Source organism: Microcaecilia unicolor, chromosome 7, assembly GCF_901765095.1.
Source record: "Microcaecilia unicolor chromosome 7, aMicUni1.1, whole genome shotgun sequence".
Taxonomy (NCBI): domain Eukaryota; kingdom Metazoa; phylum Chordata; class Amphibia; order Gymnophiona; family Siphonopidae; genus Microcaecilia; species Microcaecilia unicolor.
The window spans coordinates 111,583,416-111,601,322 of record NC_044037.1 but is presented as its reverse complement, the minus strand read 5'-3'; the positions used below and the strand labels follow the sequence as shown (position 1 = coordinate 111,601,322).

The 17,907-nt window shown below is 46.7% G+C and overlaps 1 protein-coding gene across 1 annotated transcript in view; it reads left to right on the top strand.

Annotated features, from left to right (window-relative positions):
- Positions 1-17,907, top strand: part of LOC115474420 (3-methyl-2-oxobutanoate dehydrogenase [lipoamide] kinase, mitochondrial-like) — a 171,084-nt gene that overhangs the window by 113,318 nt on the left and 39,859 nt on the right. Inside the window, 2 exon segments of the mRNA XM_030209872.1 lie at positions 2,620-2,693; positions 4,884-5,012. Of these exon segments, the coding sequence (XP_030065732.1) occupies positions 2,620-2,693; positions 4,884-5,012 (203 nt within the window).

Here is a 17,907-nt window from a genome sequence, read left to right as displayed (position 1 = left end):
CAGGCAGACTTGTAATGTCTGTGTCTCATATATGGCAATCTGGTTTAGGATGGGCTGGAAAGGGCTTAGATAGCAACTTTAGTGGCTGGAACATGAGGAAAGTGATGGGCAGACTTTCATGGTCTGTATCCTCAAATGAGAAGGCGAATAGGCTGGAGTAGGCTTCGATGGCAACTCCAACAGTTCGAACATAAGGTAGGGCCGGGAGGACTTCTATGGTCTATGTCCCAGAAACGCCAAAGAAAGACCATAATCAAGCATATAATATGTTCTTTGTTGATTTAATCATAAATTGATAATGAGTGTGACTATTGGGCAGATTGGATGCACTGTTCAGGTTTTTATCTGCTGTCACTATGTTACTATTAATTTTCTCTGCTCCCGGGCTGATGCGCAGACCTCAGCTCTGACACAGGCATGAGCATCAGATGTCTCCTGACCTAGTTACACGTGCATGTGGTGACCTCTTAGCATTCAGTGCTAGTGAATCAGAGAGAAGTCTTATATGTGCACACCAGAGTGTTCCTCAGTTCCTTCCTTTCCTGCAGTGCTGTGACTCAAATCCAGAGAGGGACAGAGCTGACCAGAATTTTTTTTATGTACCATTAAATTCTTGAGGGACTGCGTGGGCACAGGTTAAAGTCTTGCCTGGATGGGTTAAATTCTTGTGGGGACAGGCGGGGATGGGTAAGATTTCTGGCCCTGTGCAACTTTCTAGTCTGTAGTCGGTAATCTCTAGTGGACTTACCCCTGGATTCTATATAGCATTACCTGAATTGCACGCATAAATCCGGTCATATTTTGGATTTGTGCACACACTTTAATTACTTAAGCCAATCAGCACCGATAATTGCCACTTAACAAGTAATGACACTAATTGGCATTAGAGTTTACACGCCCAACTTGCTAGGCATATTCTGTAAAGTGGTGCACGTAAATTCTAATGCATGCTGCCAGCAAGGGGGCATGGAGTGGGCGGGCTGTGAGTGTTACAAAAATCTACGTGCACGGTTATAGATTACACGTGCTCCATGCCTAAATTAGGAGCCGGTATTTACACAAAGTTTTACTTAGCATAAATGGACATGCCTAGAGTTAGGTGCAGGCGAGTCAACTAGGCTTATTCTATAAACCCACTAGGCATATTCTGTAAACCGTGCCTAGATTTAGGCACATACATCTAGGCCGATTTGTCAGACGCCATATATAGAATCTAGTCCTTAATGTCTTATTTTTTATAATTGGGATCAGATAGTACTGATAGTATCCAAAAAAGATGAAAAGTTACCAAAACAAAATGAGGAATTTAACTAGTTAGTCAAGGCATCTATGAAAAAGTCAGGGTTATTCTTTGTCAAATAAACAGGACAAAAAGCATGGAGATGTAGCATATTTTTTCAGTAACAGTTTGACTTCATCTTTAATAACCATTTCAAATTGAGACCAAATCCTATCTGTTGGAACTGCAGACATTAAAATTACAGATAGGTCACTAAAAGCGGTTGTAGGATGTACGAATTTCCTAAGATTATCAATCTTAGATTTGAAATAATCCATTAATTCCTAATAACTCGGAAACATGTTCCTTGATCAGTGACTAACTAACTGTTCAACCTTACGTGGTTCACCAAGGAAAAAAGATTCCTACTGTCTAAGGAACTATTATTAGAGTGAAGTAATACTTTTTTTTTTATTTTGAGCTATTACAAATTTATATTTAATAATCGCTTTCCTCCAATCTTGTTTAAGCCCTTCTGATTTAGTCTTCTTCCATTGTCTCTCTAGTTTTTTGCAATCCTGTTTTAATTTTAAAATATCTGCAGTATACTGTCTAGTAGATACCCTTTTAATTTTCACTTTCCTAACTGTGGGGCCCTTTTACTAAACGTTGGTAAGCCCAGTGTGGGTGCTGGCAGTAGCTCCATCCCCAGTGCGTGACATTTCTGGTGCTAGTGGAAATATTTGAAAAATATTTCCACAGGGGGTTACCCGGCAGTAATCTGCTGTGCCCAGTTACCGCTGGGTTAGCGCAGGAGCCCTTACCACCATCTCAGTGGGTGACAGTAAGTGCTTCCCACTTCATGACCACATGGTAAGTGAAATCATATTGCATAGCCATTTCTATTTTCGGCCTTTTTACCACAGCTTAGTAAAAGGCCCTTAAAGGAGCTATGTCCTCAAGAATAGATTCAGAAATGGCATTCCAGTGAGACTCCCTTTGCCCGTACTGTACCCACTTTATCCCAGAATACTGCCTGATCTACAGTTCCCATGGAATAAAACACATTGTCTTTCCCTTCTACACAATCTATCTGTCTCTTGCCAAAAGATTGTAAAATCTAGCAAAAATGAATTGGCTAAGGTATTGGAAACCAATCCATTCAGACAGATGATTTTATAAACTAATTACATCCAATTGGTGACCTTTCTTATGTGTTATCGCAGCTGGTGGCCATCTCATCCCCAACATTTCCAGAAAATGAAAATTTTTCTAGAAATGTTGTGGATGAGATGGCCACCAGCTGAGATTACACATGAGAAACTTAGAAGCCAAAAGGTTGTGAGAGTTTTACTTCAACAGAATAGATAAGGACAAACCTGTGCTTTTCTTCTTTGCAGCCAGATTTTGTGGGAATTATCTGTACCCGCTTATCCCCAAAGAAGATCATTGAGAAATGGGTGGACTTTGCCAGGTATTTATTTATTTATTTATACATTTCTAAATTGCACTATTCAGTTGTCCTAGGTGGTGTATGTCTGGAACATACATAGTGAAAGACACGAAAACATAGCAGAATACACACAACTACAACAAAAAATTGCTAAATGAACTCATGTTCACCAAGACTAAAATCTTGCGGCAGTAAATAAAATAATCAGACTGAAAAAGCCTAGGCAAAAAGAAATGGCTTAACTTTGATCCTTCAGTTTAGGAAATAGTTATCACACGTAAGCTCACAGACAAAGTATTCCAAGTAGCTGTGCCCGCAATCTGAAGCATTGCTGAATGGTTAGCTTCAAGCCCAACGCACTTAAATGAAGAAAATGTCCAGTAAAAGTTTATCCAAAGAAAGCAGACTACCCGATGGCTGATAACAATCTTAAAGATGAAGCTAAAGCCAGGGGTGCATCATTCAAGACCTTTAAAATCAAGGTCAACACTTAAACCTAATTCACAAAAATACAGGAAGCCAGTGCAGTTCTTTCAAAGCCAAAGTAGTGTGATCAAATTTTGAATCATCAATTTAGAAAGGCCCAAGTACAATGAATTACAATAATCTAGCACTGATGAATACTAAAGCTTGAAAAACTGTCTGGAAACTCACCTCAGATAAGTGTCTTCAAACGTCTTAATAATCTCACCTAAAGAAGGCCTTCCTGGTAACTTTCAGATTGCAAATTAGGAATGTTAGCTTAGTTTTTGCTTCAGAGAGTATTATCTTGGGGCTGTATTGACTATCTCAGTATGTTCGAAGCCACCTACACCAGGCCAACGCCCAAGTTTTTGATTGATTTTTGACAAAAACAATATCAGTGTGTTCCCTACATTCAACCTCAGCCTATTGGTGCTAAACCAGGGTCCCCTAACATATGCAAACGCATCTTCAAAAAAGACAGAGTATCAGAGACAGAACACTTTACTTGGGGGGGAAAAATATTGAATTTTATTAGCATAAAGTTGATATTGAACACCCAGACCAGAGAGAACATGACAAATCGGAACCCAGTAGATATTAAATAGTATAGCCAAGAGTGTATACCTTTGTAGCACACCCATAGTAATAGGAATCCAAGCAGAGTTTTCCTCACCTAAACACGAAAATAACACAGAGAAACGAATAGAACCACTCAAACTCTACCCTGAACACCCAATGAGTATAACCTGCTTAGTAAAATTTAATGGTGAATTGTATCAAAGGTTACAAAAATGTCCAAGAAAATCATTTAGATATTCCTTACTTCAATCAAATCCAGCATGTATCAAATCAAATGCAGACAGCAGCAATGTTTCAGTTGAATGTTTAGCTCTAAAACCATATTTACATACATCAAGCATATCTTTCAGATCAAGGAAATCATGCAGTTGATCCAACACAAGCCTTTCCAAAATTTTTGCCAAGAACTTCAGCGTTGAGATAGAATGGTAGTTCACAACTTGTTTAGGATCAAGTGCACCACCCTTCAGCAAAGGATGAACAGAAGCCTTTTTCAAAGTCCCAGGGACAATCCCTTAGATACCGACTTGTTCATGATAATAGTTTAAGCGAACAACAAGTTGATACGCAAGATTTAATAATTGCCGAGGAACAATTATCCAGGGAACAGTGTGAAGGATTCAACTTACTCATCATAGACTTACCTACTCCATGCCCACAGATGTATATTGTAGCTGCTGCCTCACTTTTATCAGCCTGTAAGGTGTGCAAAGGTGATGTTGGCAAAACTGTGCCTCACACATAGGCCGCGTTGGTGTCATTTCAGGTAAGAGCTGTTCGTTCCATCTCCCTCTCAGCTCCAATTGGGCTTGGATCATCTGCTTATCAGTAGTAGTATTTTCAAAATGAGTGCATATAAATGTTCCAGAAAATTTTGTGCATACTAAATTGTAGATATTTGTGGTGGGATAATTTTCAAACCAAAAGTACGTATGTACAATCCCTTTGAAACTGTTGCAGCTTGTTCATATGGCTGCACAAATGAACAGCCTGTTAACAAAATTATGCTCTGAATGTACAGTCAGTGCATAAAGAGGCACAGGACACTGGCTGGACTTGAGGCAGCTTATCACTAACATTCAGTTTATGAAAGAGAGGATTTGTTTTGTTTTGAGCATTATTATTGCTTTCAGTCTTATCACATTTGAAACATCTCTTGTGTTTCAGGCGGTTATGTGAGCATAAATATGGGAATGCTCCACGGGTGAGAATCAATGGGCATGTGGCTGCCCGTTTCCCATTCATCCCAATGCCATTGGACTACATCCTGCCTGAGCTGCTGAAGAACGCTATGAGGTGGGTCTCCACCAGCAGAGACTGCTTTTATTTTTTCCATTTTTGAATTACATTTAATTCTCCGAGGACAAGCAGGCTGCTTGTTCTCATGAATGGGTGACGTCCATGGCAGCCCCTCCGATCGGAGATCTTCACTAGCAACAGCGTTTGCTAGCCCTCGCATGCGCGACCGTCTTCCCGCCCGAACGGGCTCGTGTTCGTCAGTCTTCTTTTTTCCGCGGCTCAGGGTGGCTGTTTTTCGGTCGATCTGTGCCCCAAGGATACCCCTCGCGTCTTTTCGCAGCGTTCTTCCGTTCGGAAGTGTCCGGTTTTTCTCTTTTCTGTCGTGTGTCTCTTAGTTTAAAAAAAAAAAAAAACTTCCCTTACGTCGAGTTTTTTTTCTCGTAAGTTTCCTTTCGTTGTCGGGCGCAGCCTTTTTCGCCGCCCGTACAGGTTTTTTCTAACTTTTTTGGTGCCATTAGCCATCATCGCGAATTTTGACTTCGCCGGCGTGATTTTTCCTACTCATGTCCTCAAAGCCTGCCAGCGGCTTCAAAAAGTGCACCGAGTGCAGCCGGACTATCTCCCTCACTGACAGGCACGTTTCGTGCCTTCAGTGTCTGGGGGCCGGGCATCGCCCCCAGGCCTGTACTCTCTGCCTTCTTTTGAAGAAGCGGACTCAGACGACGAGATTGGCCCAGTGGAATCTGTTGCTCAGGGCCTCGTCCGGTGCTTCGACGTCTTCGGTACCGAGGTCATCGTCCGGTGTGTCGACGTCTGCGGTACCCAGCTCTTCTGCCGGTCATCCAGCGTCTACGATACCGAGGTCATCGGTGGTATCGATGTCATCAGAGAGTGCTTCGTCTTCCGGAGTGCAGGTGAGGGCTGTCCATTCCCCTGCTGGTGGTGGTGAGCCCTTGAGTAGGTCTCCGCCTGCCTCGAGGGCTCCTGCGGTACATGCCCCCGGGATCGACCTCTTTTGGACCCGGCCCACAAGAGACGTTTGGATTCGACATCCTCCTCTTCGGTACCGGGAGGTACCGGTGACGTGCTTCGTGTGAAGGCAAAGAAGCATTGCCATTGGTCACCTTCCAGACGTGGTACCGAGAGCTCTGGGTCGCCGGTACCACCGGCACCCAAGCGTCGACATCGGGAGGACTGCTCACCCTCCATTCAGGAGGTGCCTGTGGACAGCCCGGTACCGCCTCCTGGACAGATTTGCAGCTCGTCGCCGGTACCGGACTCCTTGCCTCTCTTGACAGCCGCTCTCAACGAGAGCCTCAGGGTCATCCTTCCAAGGATGCTGGAAGAGCTGTTGCACCCTTCTCCGGTATCGGGGGTGCTTGCGCCGCCAGTACCGACGACTGAGGCGCCGGCTGGGCCCTCGTCCGTGGTGAGGTCTCCCGTAACGGTACCGCTTGCGGTACTGGCATCGGTTGCCTCCCAGGCTGACTCCCTGACGACATCGATGGAGGGAGCTCCATCGCCGCCGGTAAGGGAGTCTTCCTCTCGACGCTCCCATCGTGGCCATGTTCCTACGGAGTCGAGGCGGGCACGGCTTCGGACAGAAGTTCATGAACTGGTGTCCGATACCGATGGTGAGGCCTCGTGGGAGGCAGAGGAAGACATCAGATATTTCTCAGATGAGGAGTCTGACGGTCTTCCTTCTGATCCCACTCCCTCCCCTGAAAGACAGCTTTCTCCTCCCGAGAGTCTATCTTTCGCGGCCTTTGTCCGGGAAATGTCTACGGCCATTCCCTTCCCTGTGGTTACGGAGGATGAGCCAAGGGCTGAAATGTTTGAGCTTTTGGACTATCCTTCACCACCTAAGGAATCGTCCACAGTACCCATGCATCATGTCCTCAAGAAGACATTGCTGGCGAACTGGGCGAAGCCGCTAACTAATCCCCACATTCCCAAGAAGATCAAATCCCAGTATCGGATCCGTGGGGACCCGAAGTTGATGCGGACTCAGTTGCCTCACGACTCTGGGGTAGTGGATCTGGCCCTTAAGAAGGTCAAGAGTTCTAGGGAGTATGCTTCGGCGCCCCTGGGCAAAGACTCTAGAACCTTGGATTCTTTTGGGAGGAAGGCCTACCATTATTCAATGCTCATTTCCAAAATCCAGTCCTACCAGCTCTACACGAGCATTCACATGCGGAACAATGTGCGGCAGTTGGCGGACTTGGTGGACAAGCTCCCTTCTGAGCAAGCCAAGCCTTTTCAGCAGGTGGTCAGGCAGCTGAAGGCGTGTCGTAAATTCCTGGCCAGGGGTGTTTATGATACTTTTGATGTCGCGTCCAGGGCCGCTGCTCAAGGTGTGGTGATGCGCAGACTTTCATGGCTACGCGCCTCAGACCTGGAGAATAGGCGCCAGCAGCGGATAGCGGACTCTCCTTGCTGGGGGGATAATATTTTTGGAGAAAAGGTCGAACAGGTGGTCGAACAGCTCCACCAGCGGGATACCGCTTTAGACAAATTCTGCAGCCGGACGCCTTCAGCATCTACATCAACTGGTAGACGTTTTTATGGGGGAAGGAGGACTGTTACCTATTCTTCTAATAAGCGTAGGTACAATCCTTCCTCTCGCCAGCCTGCTGCCCAGGCCAAACCCCCCAGCGTGCTTGTTCTCGTCAACAGCGTGCACCTCCACAGGCCCCTGCAGCTCCCCAGCAAAAGCAAGGGATGGGCTTTTGACTGGCTCCAGCAGAGCATAGCCGCAATCAGTGTCCATGCCGGACGATCTACCGGTTGGGGGGAGGTTAAAATTTTTTCACCAAAGGTGGCCTCTCATAACCTCCGACCAGTGGGTTCTTCAAATAGTCCGGCTAGGATACTTCCTCAATTTGGTCTCCAAACCTCCAAATTGCCCACCGGGAGCTCAGTCCTTCAGCTTCCAGCACAAGCAGATACTTGCAGAGGATCTCTCCGCCCTTCTCAGCGCCAATATGGTCGAGCCCGTGCCACCGGGGCAAGAAGGGCTGGGATTCTATTCCAGGTACTTCCTTGTGGAAAAGAAAACGGGGGATGCATCCCATCCTAGACCTAAGGGGCCTGAACAAATATCTGGTTCGAGAAAAGTTCAGGATGGTTTCCCTGGGCACCCTTCTTCCCATGATTCAGGAAAACGATTGGCTATGCTCTCTGGACTTAAAGGATGCTTTCACGCATATCCCGATACTGCCAGCTGACAGACAGTATCTTCGATTCCGGCTGGGAACATGGCACTCTCAGTATTGTGTGCTACCCTTTGGTCTCACCTCCGCGCCCAGGGTGTTCACAAAATGCCTGGCTGTCGTAGCGGCGTCTCTAAGCAGACTGGGAGTGCACGTGTTCCCTTACCTCGATGATTGGCTGGTAAAGAACACCTCCGAGGCAGGAGCTCTACAGTCCATGCAGATGACTATTCGATTCCTGGAGCTGCTAGGGTTTGTGATAAATTATACAAAGTCCCACCTTCTTCCAGTTCAAAAACTCGAATTCATAGGAGCTCTGCTGGATTCTCAGACGGCTCGTGCCTACCTTCCGGAAGCGAGGGCCGACAATCTTCTGTCCCTCGTTTCCTGGGTGCAGGCGTCTCAGCAGATCACAGCTCGGCAGATGTTGAGATGGCTTGGCCACATGGCCTCCACAGTTCATGTGACTCCCATGGCCCGTCTTCACATGAGATCAACTCAATGGACCCTAGCTTCCCAGTGGTATTAAGCTGCTGGGGATCTAGAGGATATAGTCCAGCTGTCCACCAGTTTTCTTCAATCCCTGCAGTGGTGGACAATTCAGTCCAATTTGACTCTGGGACATCCCTTCCAAATTCCTCAGCCGCAAAAAGTGCTGACGACTGATGCGTCTCTCCTGGGATGTGGAGCTCATGTCGATGGGCTTTCACACTCAAGGCAGTTTGTCCCTCCAGGAACAAGGTCTACAGATCAATCTCCTGGAGTTACGAGCGGTCTGGAACGCTCTAAGGGCTTTCAGGGATTGGCTGTCCCACCAAATTATTCAAATTCAGACAGTCAACCAGGTTGCCATGTATTACATCAACAAGCAGGGGGGCACTGGATCTTGCCCTCTGTGTCAGGAGACCGTCAGAATGTGGCTTTGGGCTCGCCGGAACGGCATGTTTCTCCAGGCCACGTATTTGGCAGGCGTAAACAACAGTCTGGCCAACAGGTTGAGCAGGATCATGCAACCTCACGAGTGGTCGCTCAATTCCAAAGTGGTACACGAGATCTTCTAAGCATGGGGCACCCCCTTGATGGATCTCTTTGCTACCCGAGCCAACCACAAGGTCCCTCAGTTCTGTTCCAGGCTTCAGGCCCACGGCAGGCTAGTGTCGGATGCCTTTCTCCTGGATTGGGGGGAGGGCCTCCTGTATGCTTATCCTCCCATACCTTTGGTGGGGAAGACTTTGCTGAAACTCAGACAAGACTGAGGCACGATGATTCTGATTGCTCCTTTCTGGCCGCGTCAGATCTGGTTCCCTCTTCTTCTGGAGTTGTCCTCCGAAGAACCGTGGAGATTGGAGTGTTTTCCGACTCTCATTACTCAGAACGAGGGGGCGCTTTTGCATCCCAACCTCCGGTCTCTGGCTCTCACAGCCTGGATGTTGAGAGCGTAGATTTTGCCTCCTTGGGTGTCTCCCGTGTCTTGCTTGCTTCCAGGAAAGATTCCACTAAAAAGAGTTATCTTTTTATGGCGGAGGTTTGCCGTCTGGTGTGACAGCAAGGCCCTAGATCCTCACTCTTGTCCTACACAGACCCTGCTTGAATACCTTCTGCACTTGTCTGAGTCTGGTCTCAAGACCAACTCTGTAAGAGTTCATCTTAGTGCAGTTAGTGCATACCATTACCGTGTGGAAGGTAAGCCGATCTCGGGACAGCCTTTAGTTGTTCGCTTCGTGAGAGGTTTGCTTTTGTCAAAGCCCCCCATCAAACCTCCTACAGTGTCATGGGATCTCAATGTCGGTCTCACCCAGCTGATGAAACCTCCTTTCGAGCCACTGAATTCATGCCATCTGAGGTACTTGACCTGGAAGGTCATTTTCTTGGTGGCAGTTACTTCAGCTCGCAGAGTCAGTGAGCTTCAAGCCTTGTTAGCTCATGCTCCTTATACCGAATTTCATCATAACAGAGTAGTCCTCCGTTCTCACCCTAGGTTCTTGCCGAAGGTGGTGTCGGAGTTCCATCTGAACCAGTCAGTTGTCTTGCCAACATTCTTTCCCTGTCCTCATACCTGCCCTGCTGAACGCCAGCTGCACACTTTGGACTGCAAACGAGCATTGGCCTTCTATCTGGAGTGGACACAGCCCCATAGACAGTCCGCCCAATTGTTTGTTTCTTTTGATTCCAACAGAAGGGGAGTGGCTGTCGGGAAACGCACCATATCCAATTGGCTAGCAGATTGCATTTCCTTCACTTACGCCCAGACTAGGCTTGAGGGTCATGTCACGACTCATAGTGTTCGAGCCATGGCAGCGTCAGTGGCCCACTTGAAGTCAGCCACTATTGAAGAGATTTGCAAGGCTGCGACGTGGTCATCCGTCCACACATTCACATCTCATTACTGCCTTCAGCAGGATACCCGACGCGACAGTCGGTTCGGGCAGTCAGTGCTGCAGAATCTGTTCGGGGTTTAGAATCCAACTCCACCCCCCCCCCCCCCCCAGGTCCATTTTTATTCTGTTCCAGGCTGCACTCTGTTAGTTGGTTAAGTTTAGATCAATCTCAGTTATGTCCTCACCGTTGCGAGGCCCAATTGACCCTGTTTGTTGTTTTGAGTGAGCCTGGGGGCTAGGGATACCTCATTCGTGAGAACAAGCAGCCTGCTTGTCCTCGGAGAAAGCGAATGCTACATACCTGTAGAAGGTATTCTTCGAGGACAGCAGGCTGATTGTTCTCACCAACCCGCCCGCCTCCCCTTTGGAGTTGTGTCTTCCCTTGTCTATGTCTTTGCTATGTACTGGACTGACGAGCGCGTTCGGGCAGGAAGACGGTCGCGCATGCGCACGGTGCATGCGCACACGAGGGCTAGCAAATGCTGTTGCTAGTGAAGATCTCTGATCGGAGGGGCTGCCGTGGACGTCACCCATTCGTGAGAACAATCAGCCTGCTGTCCTCGGAGAATACCTTCTACAGGTATGTAGCATTCGCTTTTAATTCCCTGCATGATGTGATAAATTTTTGTGCAGTGACAAAACAGTTCCATTAATATTTGGGATGTAATCGGGCACACAGGTGGTTAATGACATTTCACAGCACCAGGATGGAAGTACTGTCCTAGAGCAGTGTTTCTCAAGTCCAGTCCTGGAGTACCCCTTGCCAGTCAGGTTTTCAGGATATTCACAATGAGTATGCATGAAAGAGATTTGCATATAATGGAGGCGGTGTATGCAAATCAGACCAACATTTGCTTATTTCTGATCTGAACAAGGTTCCCTATTCTTGAAAGATTATTCTTCCTTCATGCAGTCTTCAAATATTTCTATCATCAGTCACCCCAAACAAGGGCTCTCTTCTTCCTTAAAATCATAAATCACAAGTCCTGACAGCATAGAAATTGAACAATATTTAGTTTCCAGTCAAATCACCTTTCAGAAACCTCTTTTACCATTGGACCTTAATATCACAGGAACATGGTAATTGATAAAAGTTTGCAGAGTCTATCCAGTCTGCCTAAGAAGGTGGCCCAAGCCCCTCCCACTTCTCCTCGCATGCTGTGCCCTTTCATGATTAATACTGGTTTCACAATCAGGGAGGTTGTCAATTTACTATGCCAGTCACATATAGGGCCCTGCTTACTAAGGTGCGCTAGTGTTTTTATCACGTGCACAAAATTAGCTTGCTGTGTAGGCACCCATAAGAATATTGTGGGCGCCTACACTGTGCACGCTAATAGCGCACATTAAAAGCATTAACACGCCTCTAGCTTGGCTCTGTAAACAGGGCCCGTAGGTAGTTATGCCACAATACTACAACACCATTCCAGTAGTCCAAAGAGTGGTTTTTAAATTATGGCCTCAGCATAGCTACATTCATCATCCAACAATATTGGTAATTAACAATGTTTTACTTTTTAATTTCAACCTTAAGAGATACATAGCACTCGCATTCTTAACGTACAATATTAATGTGATGTAAGCATTCTTAATCCTGATCTGTCTTTGTCATATTCAGGACAGTTTGTAGATGTCTGCCTGGCCTGACTGACACTGTCCTTTTTTCAACATAAACAGAAGAGCAGGAACCCTCGCGGCCCCAAAATCATGACAAACATAGCAAAGATGACAAATAAAGGAAACTAGACGATGTTCAAGGAATAACATTCCAGACTGAACATGTCCTGTTTTGGCCAAAATGGCCTGCTTCAGGCGTCTTCTAGCGGAATTTTTTTTTTTTAAGAGACGCTAGCTATCCATACGATAATCAACTTAAAATAATAAGAAACAGCGTAAGGAATGGCAAGTCAAATGCAAAGTTCTGATAAGGAAGGCAAAGAGGGAATTTGAAAAAAAAAAATTGCGTTGGAGGCAAAAACACATAGTAAAAACCTTTTTAGGTTCATTAAAAGCAAGAAGCCGGTGAAAGACTCAGTTGGATTGCTAGATGACCAAGGGGTAAAAGGGGCACTCGGGGAAGACAATGCCACGGTTGAGAAATTAAATGAATTCTTTGCTTCGCTCTAAACCAAGGAAAATGTGGGAGTGATACTGGTACCAAAAAAAGATATTCAAAGCTGACAAGTCAGGGAAACTGAATGAAATCTCTATAAACCTGGAAGATGTAATGGCACAGTTTGACAAATTGAAGAGTAGCTAATCGCCTGAACCGGATGGTATTCATCCCAGAGTACTGATAGAATTGAAAAATGAACTTGCAGAGCTATTGCTAGTAATATGTAATTTATCTTTAAATTCAAGCATGATAGCATGATACCGGAAGATTGGAGAGTGGCCAATGTAACGCCGATTTGTTTAAAAAAGGTTCCAGAGGTGATCTGTGAAATTATAGACTGGTAAGCCTGAAGTTGGTGTTGGGCAAAATGGTAGAGACTATTATAAAAAACAAAATTACAGAGCATATTCAAAAACATGGATTAATGAGACAAAGCCAACATGGATTTAGTAAAGGGAAATCGTGCCTTGCCAATCTATTACATTTCTTTGAAGGGGTGAACAAACATTTTGACAAAGGTTAGCCGGTTGATATTGTGTGTCTGGATTTTCAAAAGGCATTTGACAAAGTACCTCATGAAAGACTCCACAGGAAATTGGAGAATCATGGGATAGGAGGTAATGTTTTATTGTGGATTATAAACTGGTTAAAAGATATAAAACAGAGAATAGGGTTAAATGGTCAGTATTCTCAATGGAGAAAGGTAGATAATCAGGTTCCCCAGGGGTCTATGCTGGGACCGTTGCTTTTTAACATATTTATAAATGATCTAGTAAGGTAATTAAATTTGCTGGCAACACAAAGTTATTCAAAGTTGTTAAATCGCAAGAGGATTATGAAAAATTACAAGAGGAACTTATGAGACTGAGCAACTGGGCATCCAAATGGCAGATGACGTTTAATGTGAGCAAGTGCAAAGTGATGCATGTGAGAAAGAGGGAACCCAAACTATAGCTACGTAATACAAGGCTCCACATTAGGAGTCACCAACCAGGAAAGGAATCGAAGTGTCATTGTTGATGATATGTTGAACCCCTCTTCTCAGTGTGTGGTGGCGGCTAGGAAAGTAAATAGAATGTTACGTATTATTAGAAAATAAATTGCAAACATAAATTAGGACATTATAATGCCTTTGTATCGCTCCATAGTGCGACCGCAGCTCGAAAATTGTGTGCAATTCTGGTTACCGCATCTCAAAAAAGATATGATGGAATTAGAAAAGGTACAAAGAAGGGTGACAAAAATGATAAAGGGGATGGGACAACTTCCCTATGAGGAAAGGCTAAAGTGGCTAGGAGTCTTCAGCTTGGAGAAGAGACAGCTGAGGGAAGCTAAGATACAGGTCTATAAAATGAGTGGAATGGAACGGGAAGACATGAATAGCTTGTTTACTGTTTCCAAAAATACTAGGACTAGGGGGCACGCAATGAATCTACAAAGTAGTAAATTTAAACAAATCGTAGAAAATATTTCTTTAGTCAGTGTGTAATTAAACTCTGGAATTCGTTGCCAGAGAATGTAGTAAAAGCAGTTAGTGTAGCGGTGTTTACAAAAGGTTTGGATAGCTTCCTAAAAAAAGTCCATAAGCCATTATTAAAATGGACTTGGGGAAAATCCAGTGCTTATTTGTAGGATAAGCATCATAAAATGTACTGTTTTTGGGATCTTGCCAGGTACTTGACCTTCATTGGCCACTGTTGGAAACAGGATGCTGGGCTTGACGGACCTTCGGTCTGTCCCAGTATGGCAATACTTAATACTTAATACAGTGCCCTGCTGACAGGGTTGCTGGCATTCTCCGAGGACAAGCAGGCTGCTTGTTCTCACATGTGGGTCGACGTCCGCGTCGGCCCAGGAATCGGCATTTTGCCAGCAAAATAAAACAAAGTGTTGCTAGAGTCTTCTAGCACGCGAATCGCACGCACCACACATGCACGGATGACTTCCCGCCCGTCGCATGAGCGTGCTTCCTCAGTTTTTTCTTGTGCGCGGCGGAGAGACGTTTTCAACTCTTCTCTTTGTTTTTGGCCCAGGAAACAGAGTCTTTGACGGCTAGTTCATTTTAGTTTTCTTTTATTTTTCGTCATTCTCTTAAAAAGAAAAAAAAACTTCTTCCCGTATTTTTCTTGACTTTAGTCCCCTTTTATAAGTTTTCTTTCTTTTTCTATGCGGCTGAGTTCAGGCCGCACGGCCGGGTTCCCATTTCTTTTCAAAGACACAATCGCGTCGTTTGATTTCGCCGAAGCCGTTTTTCCTTCTATGTCATCGAAGACACCCAGTAGCTTCAAGCATTGTACGCGGTCCAACCGGACTATCTCAGGTACTGATACCCACGCCTGGTGTATTCAGTGCCTTGGGCCCGACCATTGCCCAGCCGCTTGTAGTCTGTGCCTTCGTATGAAGAAACAGACTCAAGTGTCTCGAGAAGCCCAACGAGAGACTTTTTGGGGCTCAGTCTGGTCCTTTGACATCGACATCGGTACCGAGGTTGTCGGCATTGACAGGAGCATCGACGTCGGGAAGAAAGGTAATGGCTACTGAGAGACCAACTCGTGCTGGGAACAGTGAGGCATCAAGTGGGTCTCTACCTGCCTCGAGGCCTCCTGTTATGCAGGCCCCCTGGGACCGGCCTTCGTCAGACCCGGCCCCGAGGAGGAATGAGGATTTCACGTCCTCCTCATCAGTACCGAGGAGGCTCGTTGATGGGCATCGAGCGAAGGCTAAGAAGCACTGTCATCATTCTCCTTCAATGCACGGTACCGGGAGCTCCGGGACGTCGAGAGAGTCGGCACCCGAAAAGCGTCGGCACCAAGAGGATCGCTCCCCCTCGATACAGTAGGTGCTGTTGCATCGGCCTCCCAGTAGCCCGGTAACTGTTCCCGAGCCTCCACGGATTCTGATACCACCTGTCCCATCCGACCCCTCAGCCTTCTCCGATGGCGGCTCTCGATGAGCGCATCCGGGCTTTGTTTCCAGAACTTCTGGAGGGACTGTTATGACAGTCGGCTTCGGTGTCGGGGGTGCTTGTGCCTTCTGTACCTGCTTCTGCAGCGGTGTCTGGCCCTTCACCTGCGGTGAGGTCCCCAACCGCAATGCCGCTTGCGGCATCCACATCGGCTGTCACCCAGGTCAACTCCCCTTCAACGTCGGTGGAGGAAGCTTCGCCACAGTCGGACCGGGCATCGCCTCTCGACATCGCCATAGAGGACATCGTTCCTCGGCATCGAGGCAGGTTCAGTGTCCGATACTGAGCAGGAGCGTTCGTGGGAGTCAGAAGAGGATCCCAGGTACTTCTCTTCTGATGAGTCCTTTGGGATTCCCTCTGATCCTTCCCCTCCGCTAGAAAGGAGACTATTTTGGGAGGAAGACGTATCAAGCCGCTATGCTTACCGCCAAGATCCAAACATACCAGCTCTTCACGATCGTGCACTTGCGGGACTCGATACATCAACTGTCGAGCTTGGTTGATGCACTCCCTACGGAGCTGGCCGAGCCTTTTCTCCAGGTGGTCAGGCAGCAGAAGGCATGTCGAAAGTTCTTGGCCAGGGGTACATTTGACACTTTTGACGTGGCATCCAGAGTTGCTGTTCATGGCTGTGTGTCTCTGACCTGGATCATTCTGTCCAGTAGCGAATGGCGGATGTTCCTTGCCAGGGGGATAATCATTTTGGTGAAAAAGTAGAGGATCTAGTTGATAGATCAAGAAGCATAATGATGCTATGGATTCTCTCTCCCACTGGACGTCTCCTCATCTAGGAGGTTTTTTGGCGGGAGGAGCAGTGCTCCCTATTCCTATTCTAGGCGTAGGTACACTCCTGCTTCTTGGCAGCCTGCCCAGGCTCAACCCCAGCGCGCTTGTGCTTGTCTGCAGCGTGTGACTAAGGCCCATACTGCTCCCCAGCAAAAGCAAGGGACGGGCTTTTGACTGGCTCCAGTTAAGCATAGCCTCAATAAACGTGTCCGTACTGGATGACTTACTGGTTGGAGGGAGGTTGATATTTTTTCACCAAAGGTAGTCTCTTATAACCTCCGACCGGTGGGTTCTTCAAATAGTCCGGATAGGATACACTCTCATTCTGGAGTCCAAACCTCCAAATTGCCCACCGGGAGCTCAATCTTACAGTTCCCAGCACATGGAGGTACTTGCAGAGGAACTCTCTGCCCTTCTAAAGGCCCAAGCGGTCAAACCCGTTCCACCAGGGGAAGAAGGGCTTGGATTCTATTCCAGGTACTTCCTTGTGCAGAAGAAAACGGGGGATGTGTACCATCCTAGACCTAAGGGGCCTGAACAAATTTCTGGTTCGAGAAAAGTTCAGGATGGTTTCCCTGGGCACCCCATGAATCAAGAGAACGATTGGCTATGCTCTCTGGACTTAAAGGATGTTTGCACACATATCTCGATCCTCCCAGCTCACAGGAAGTATCTTCGATTTTGACTGGAGACTCAGCACTTTCAGTGTTGTGTGCTGCCTTTTGGTCTGGCATCTGCGCCCAGAGTGTTCACAAAGTTCCTGGCGGTAGTTGCAGCGTCGCTACGCAGATTGGGAGTGCATGTCTTCCTTTATCTTGACGATTGGCTGGTGAAGAGCACCTCGAAGGCAGGTGCTCAGTAGTCCATGCGAATGACTATTCAGGTACTAGAACTGCCGGGGTTCGTAATCAATTACCCTAAGTCCCATCTCACTCCAGTGCAAAAGTTGGAATTCATTGGAGCCCTGTTGAACACAAAGACAGTTCGAGCTTATCTTCCCGAGACAAGGGCAGACAATCTCCTGTCCCTAGTGTCCATAGCTCAAGCGTCTCAACAGATCATGGCTTGGCATATGGCCTCCACAGTTCATGTGACTCCCATGGCACGTCTACACATGAGATCGGCTCAATGGACCCTAGCTTCCCAGTGGTATCAAGCTGCGGGGAGTCTAGAGGATGTAATCCAACTGTCCACTGACTTCAGGAATTCTCTGCAGTGGTGGGCAATTCGATCCAATCTGACCTTGGGACGTCCATTCCAATTTCCTGAGCCACAAAAAGTGCTGACGACGGATGCATCCCTCCTGAGGTGGGGAGCTCATGTAGATGGGCTTCACACTCAAGGAGCCTGGTCCTTTCAGGAAAAAGGTCTTCAGATCAATCTCCTGGAATTGCGAGCTATCTGGAACACTCTAAAGGCTTTCAGAGACCGGCTGTCCAACCAAATCATATTGATTCAGACAGACAATCAGGTTGCCATGTATTACACCAACAAG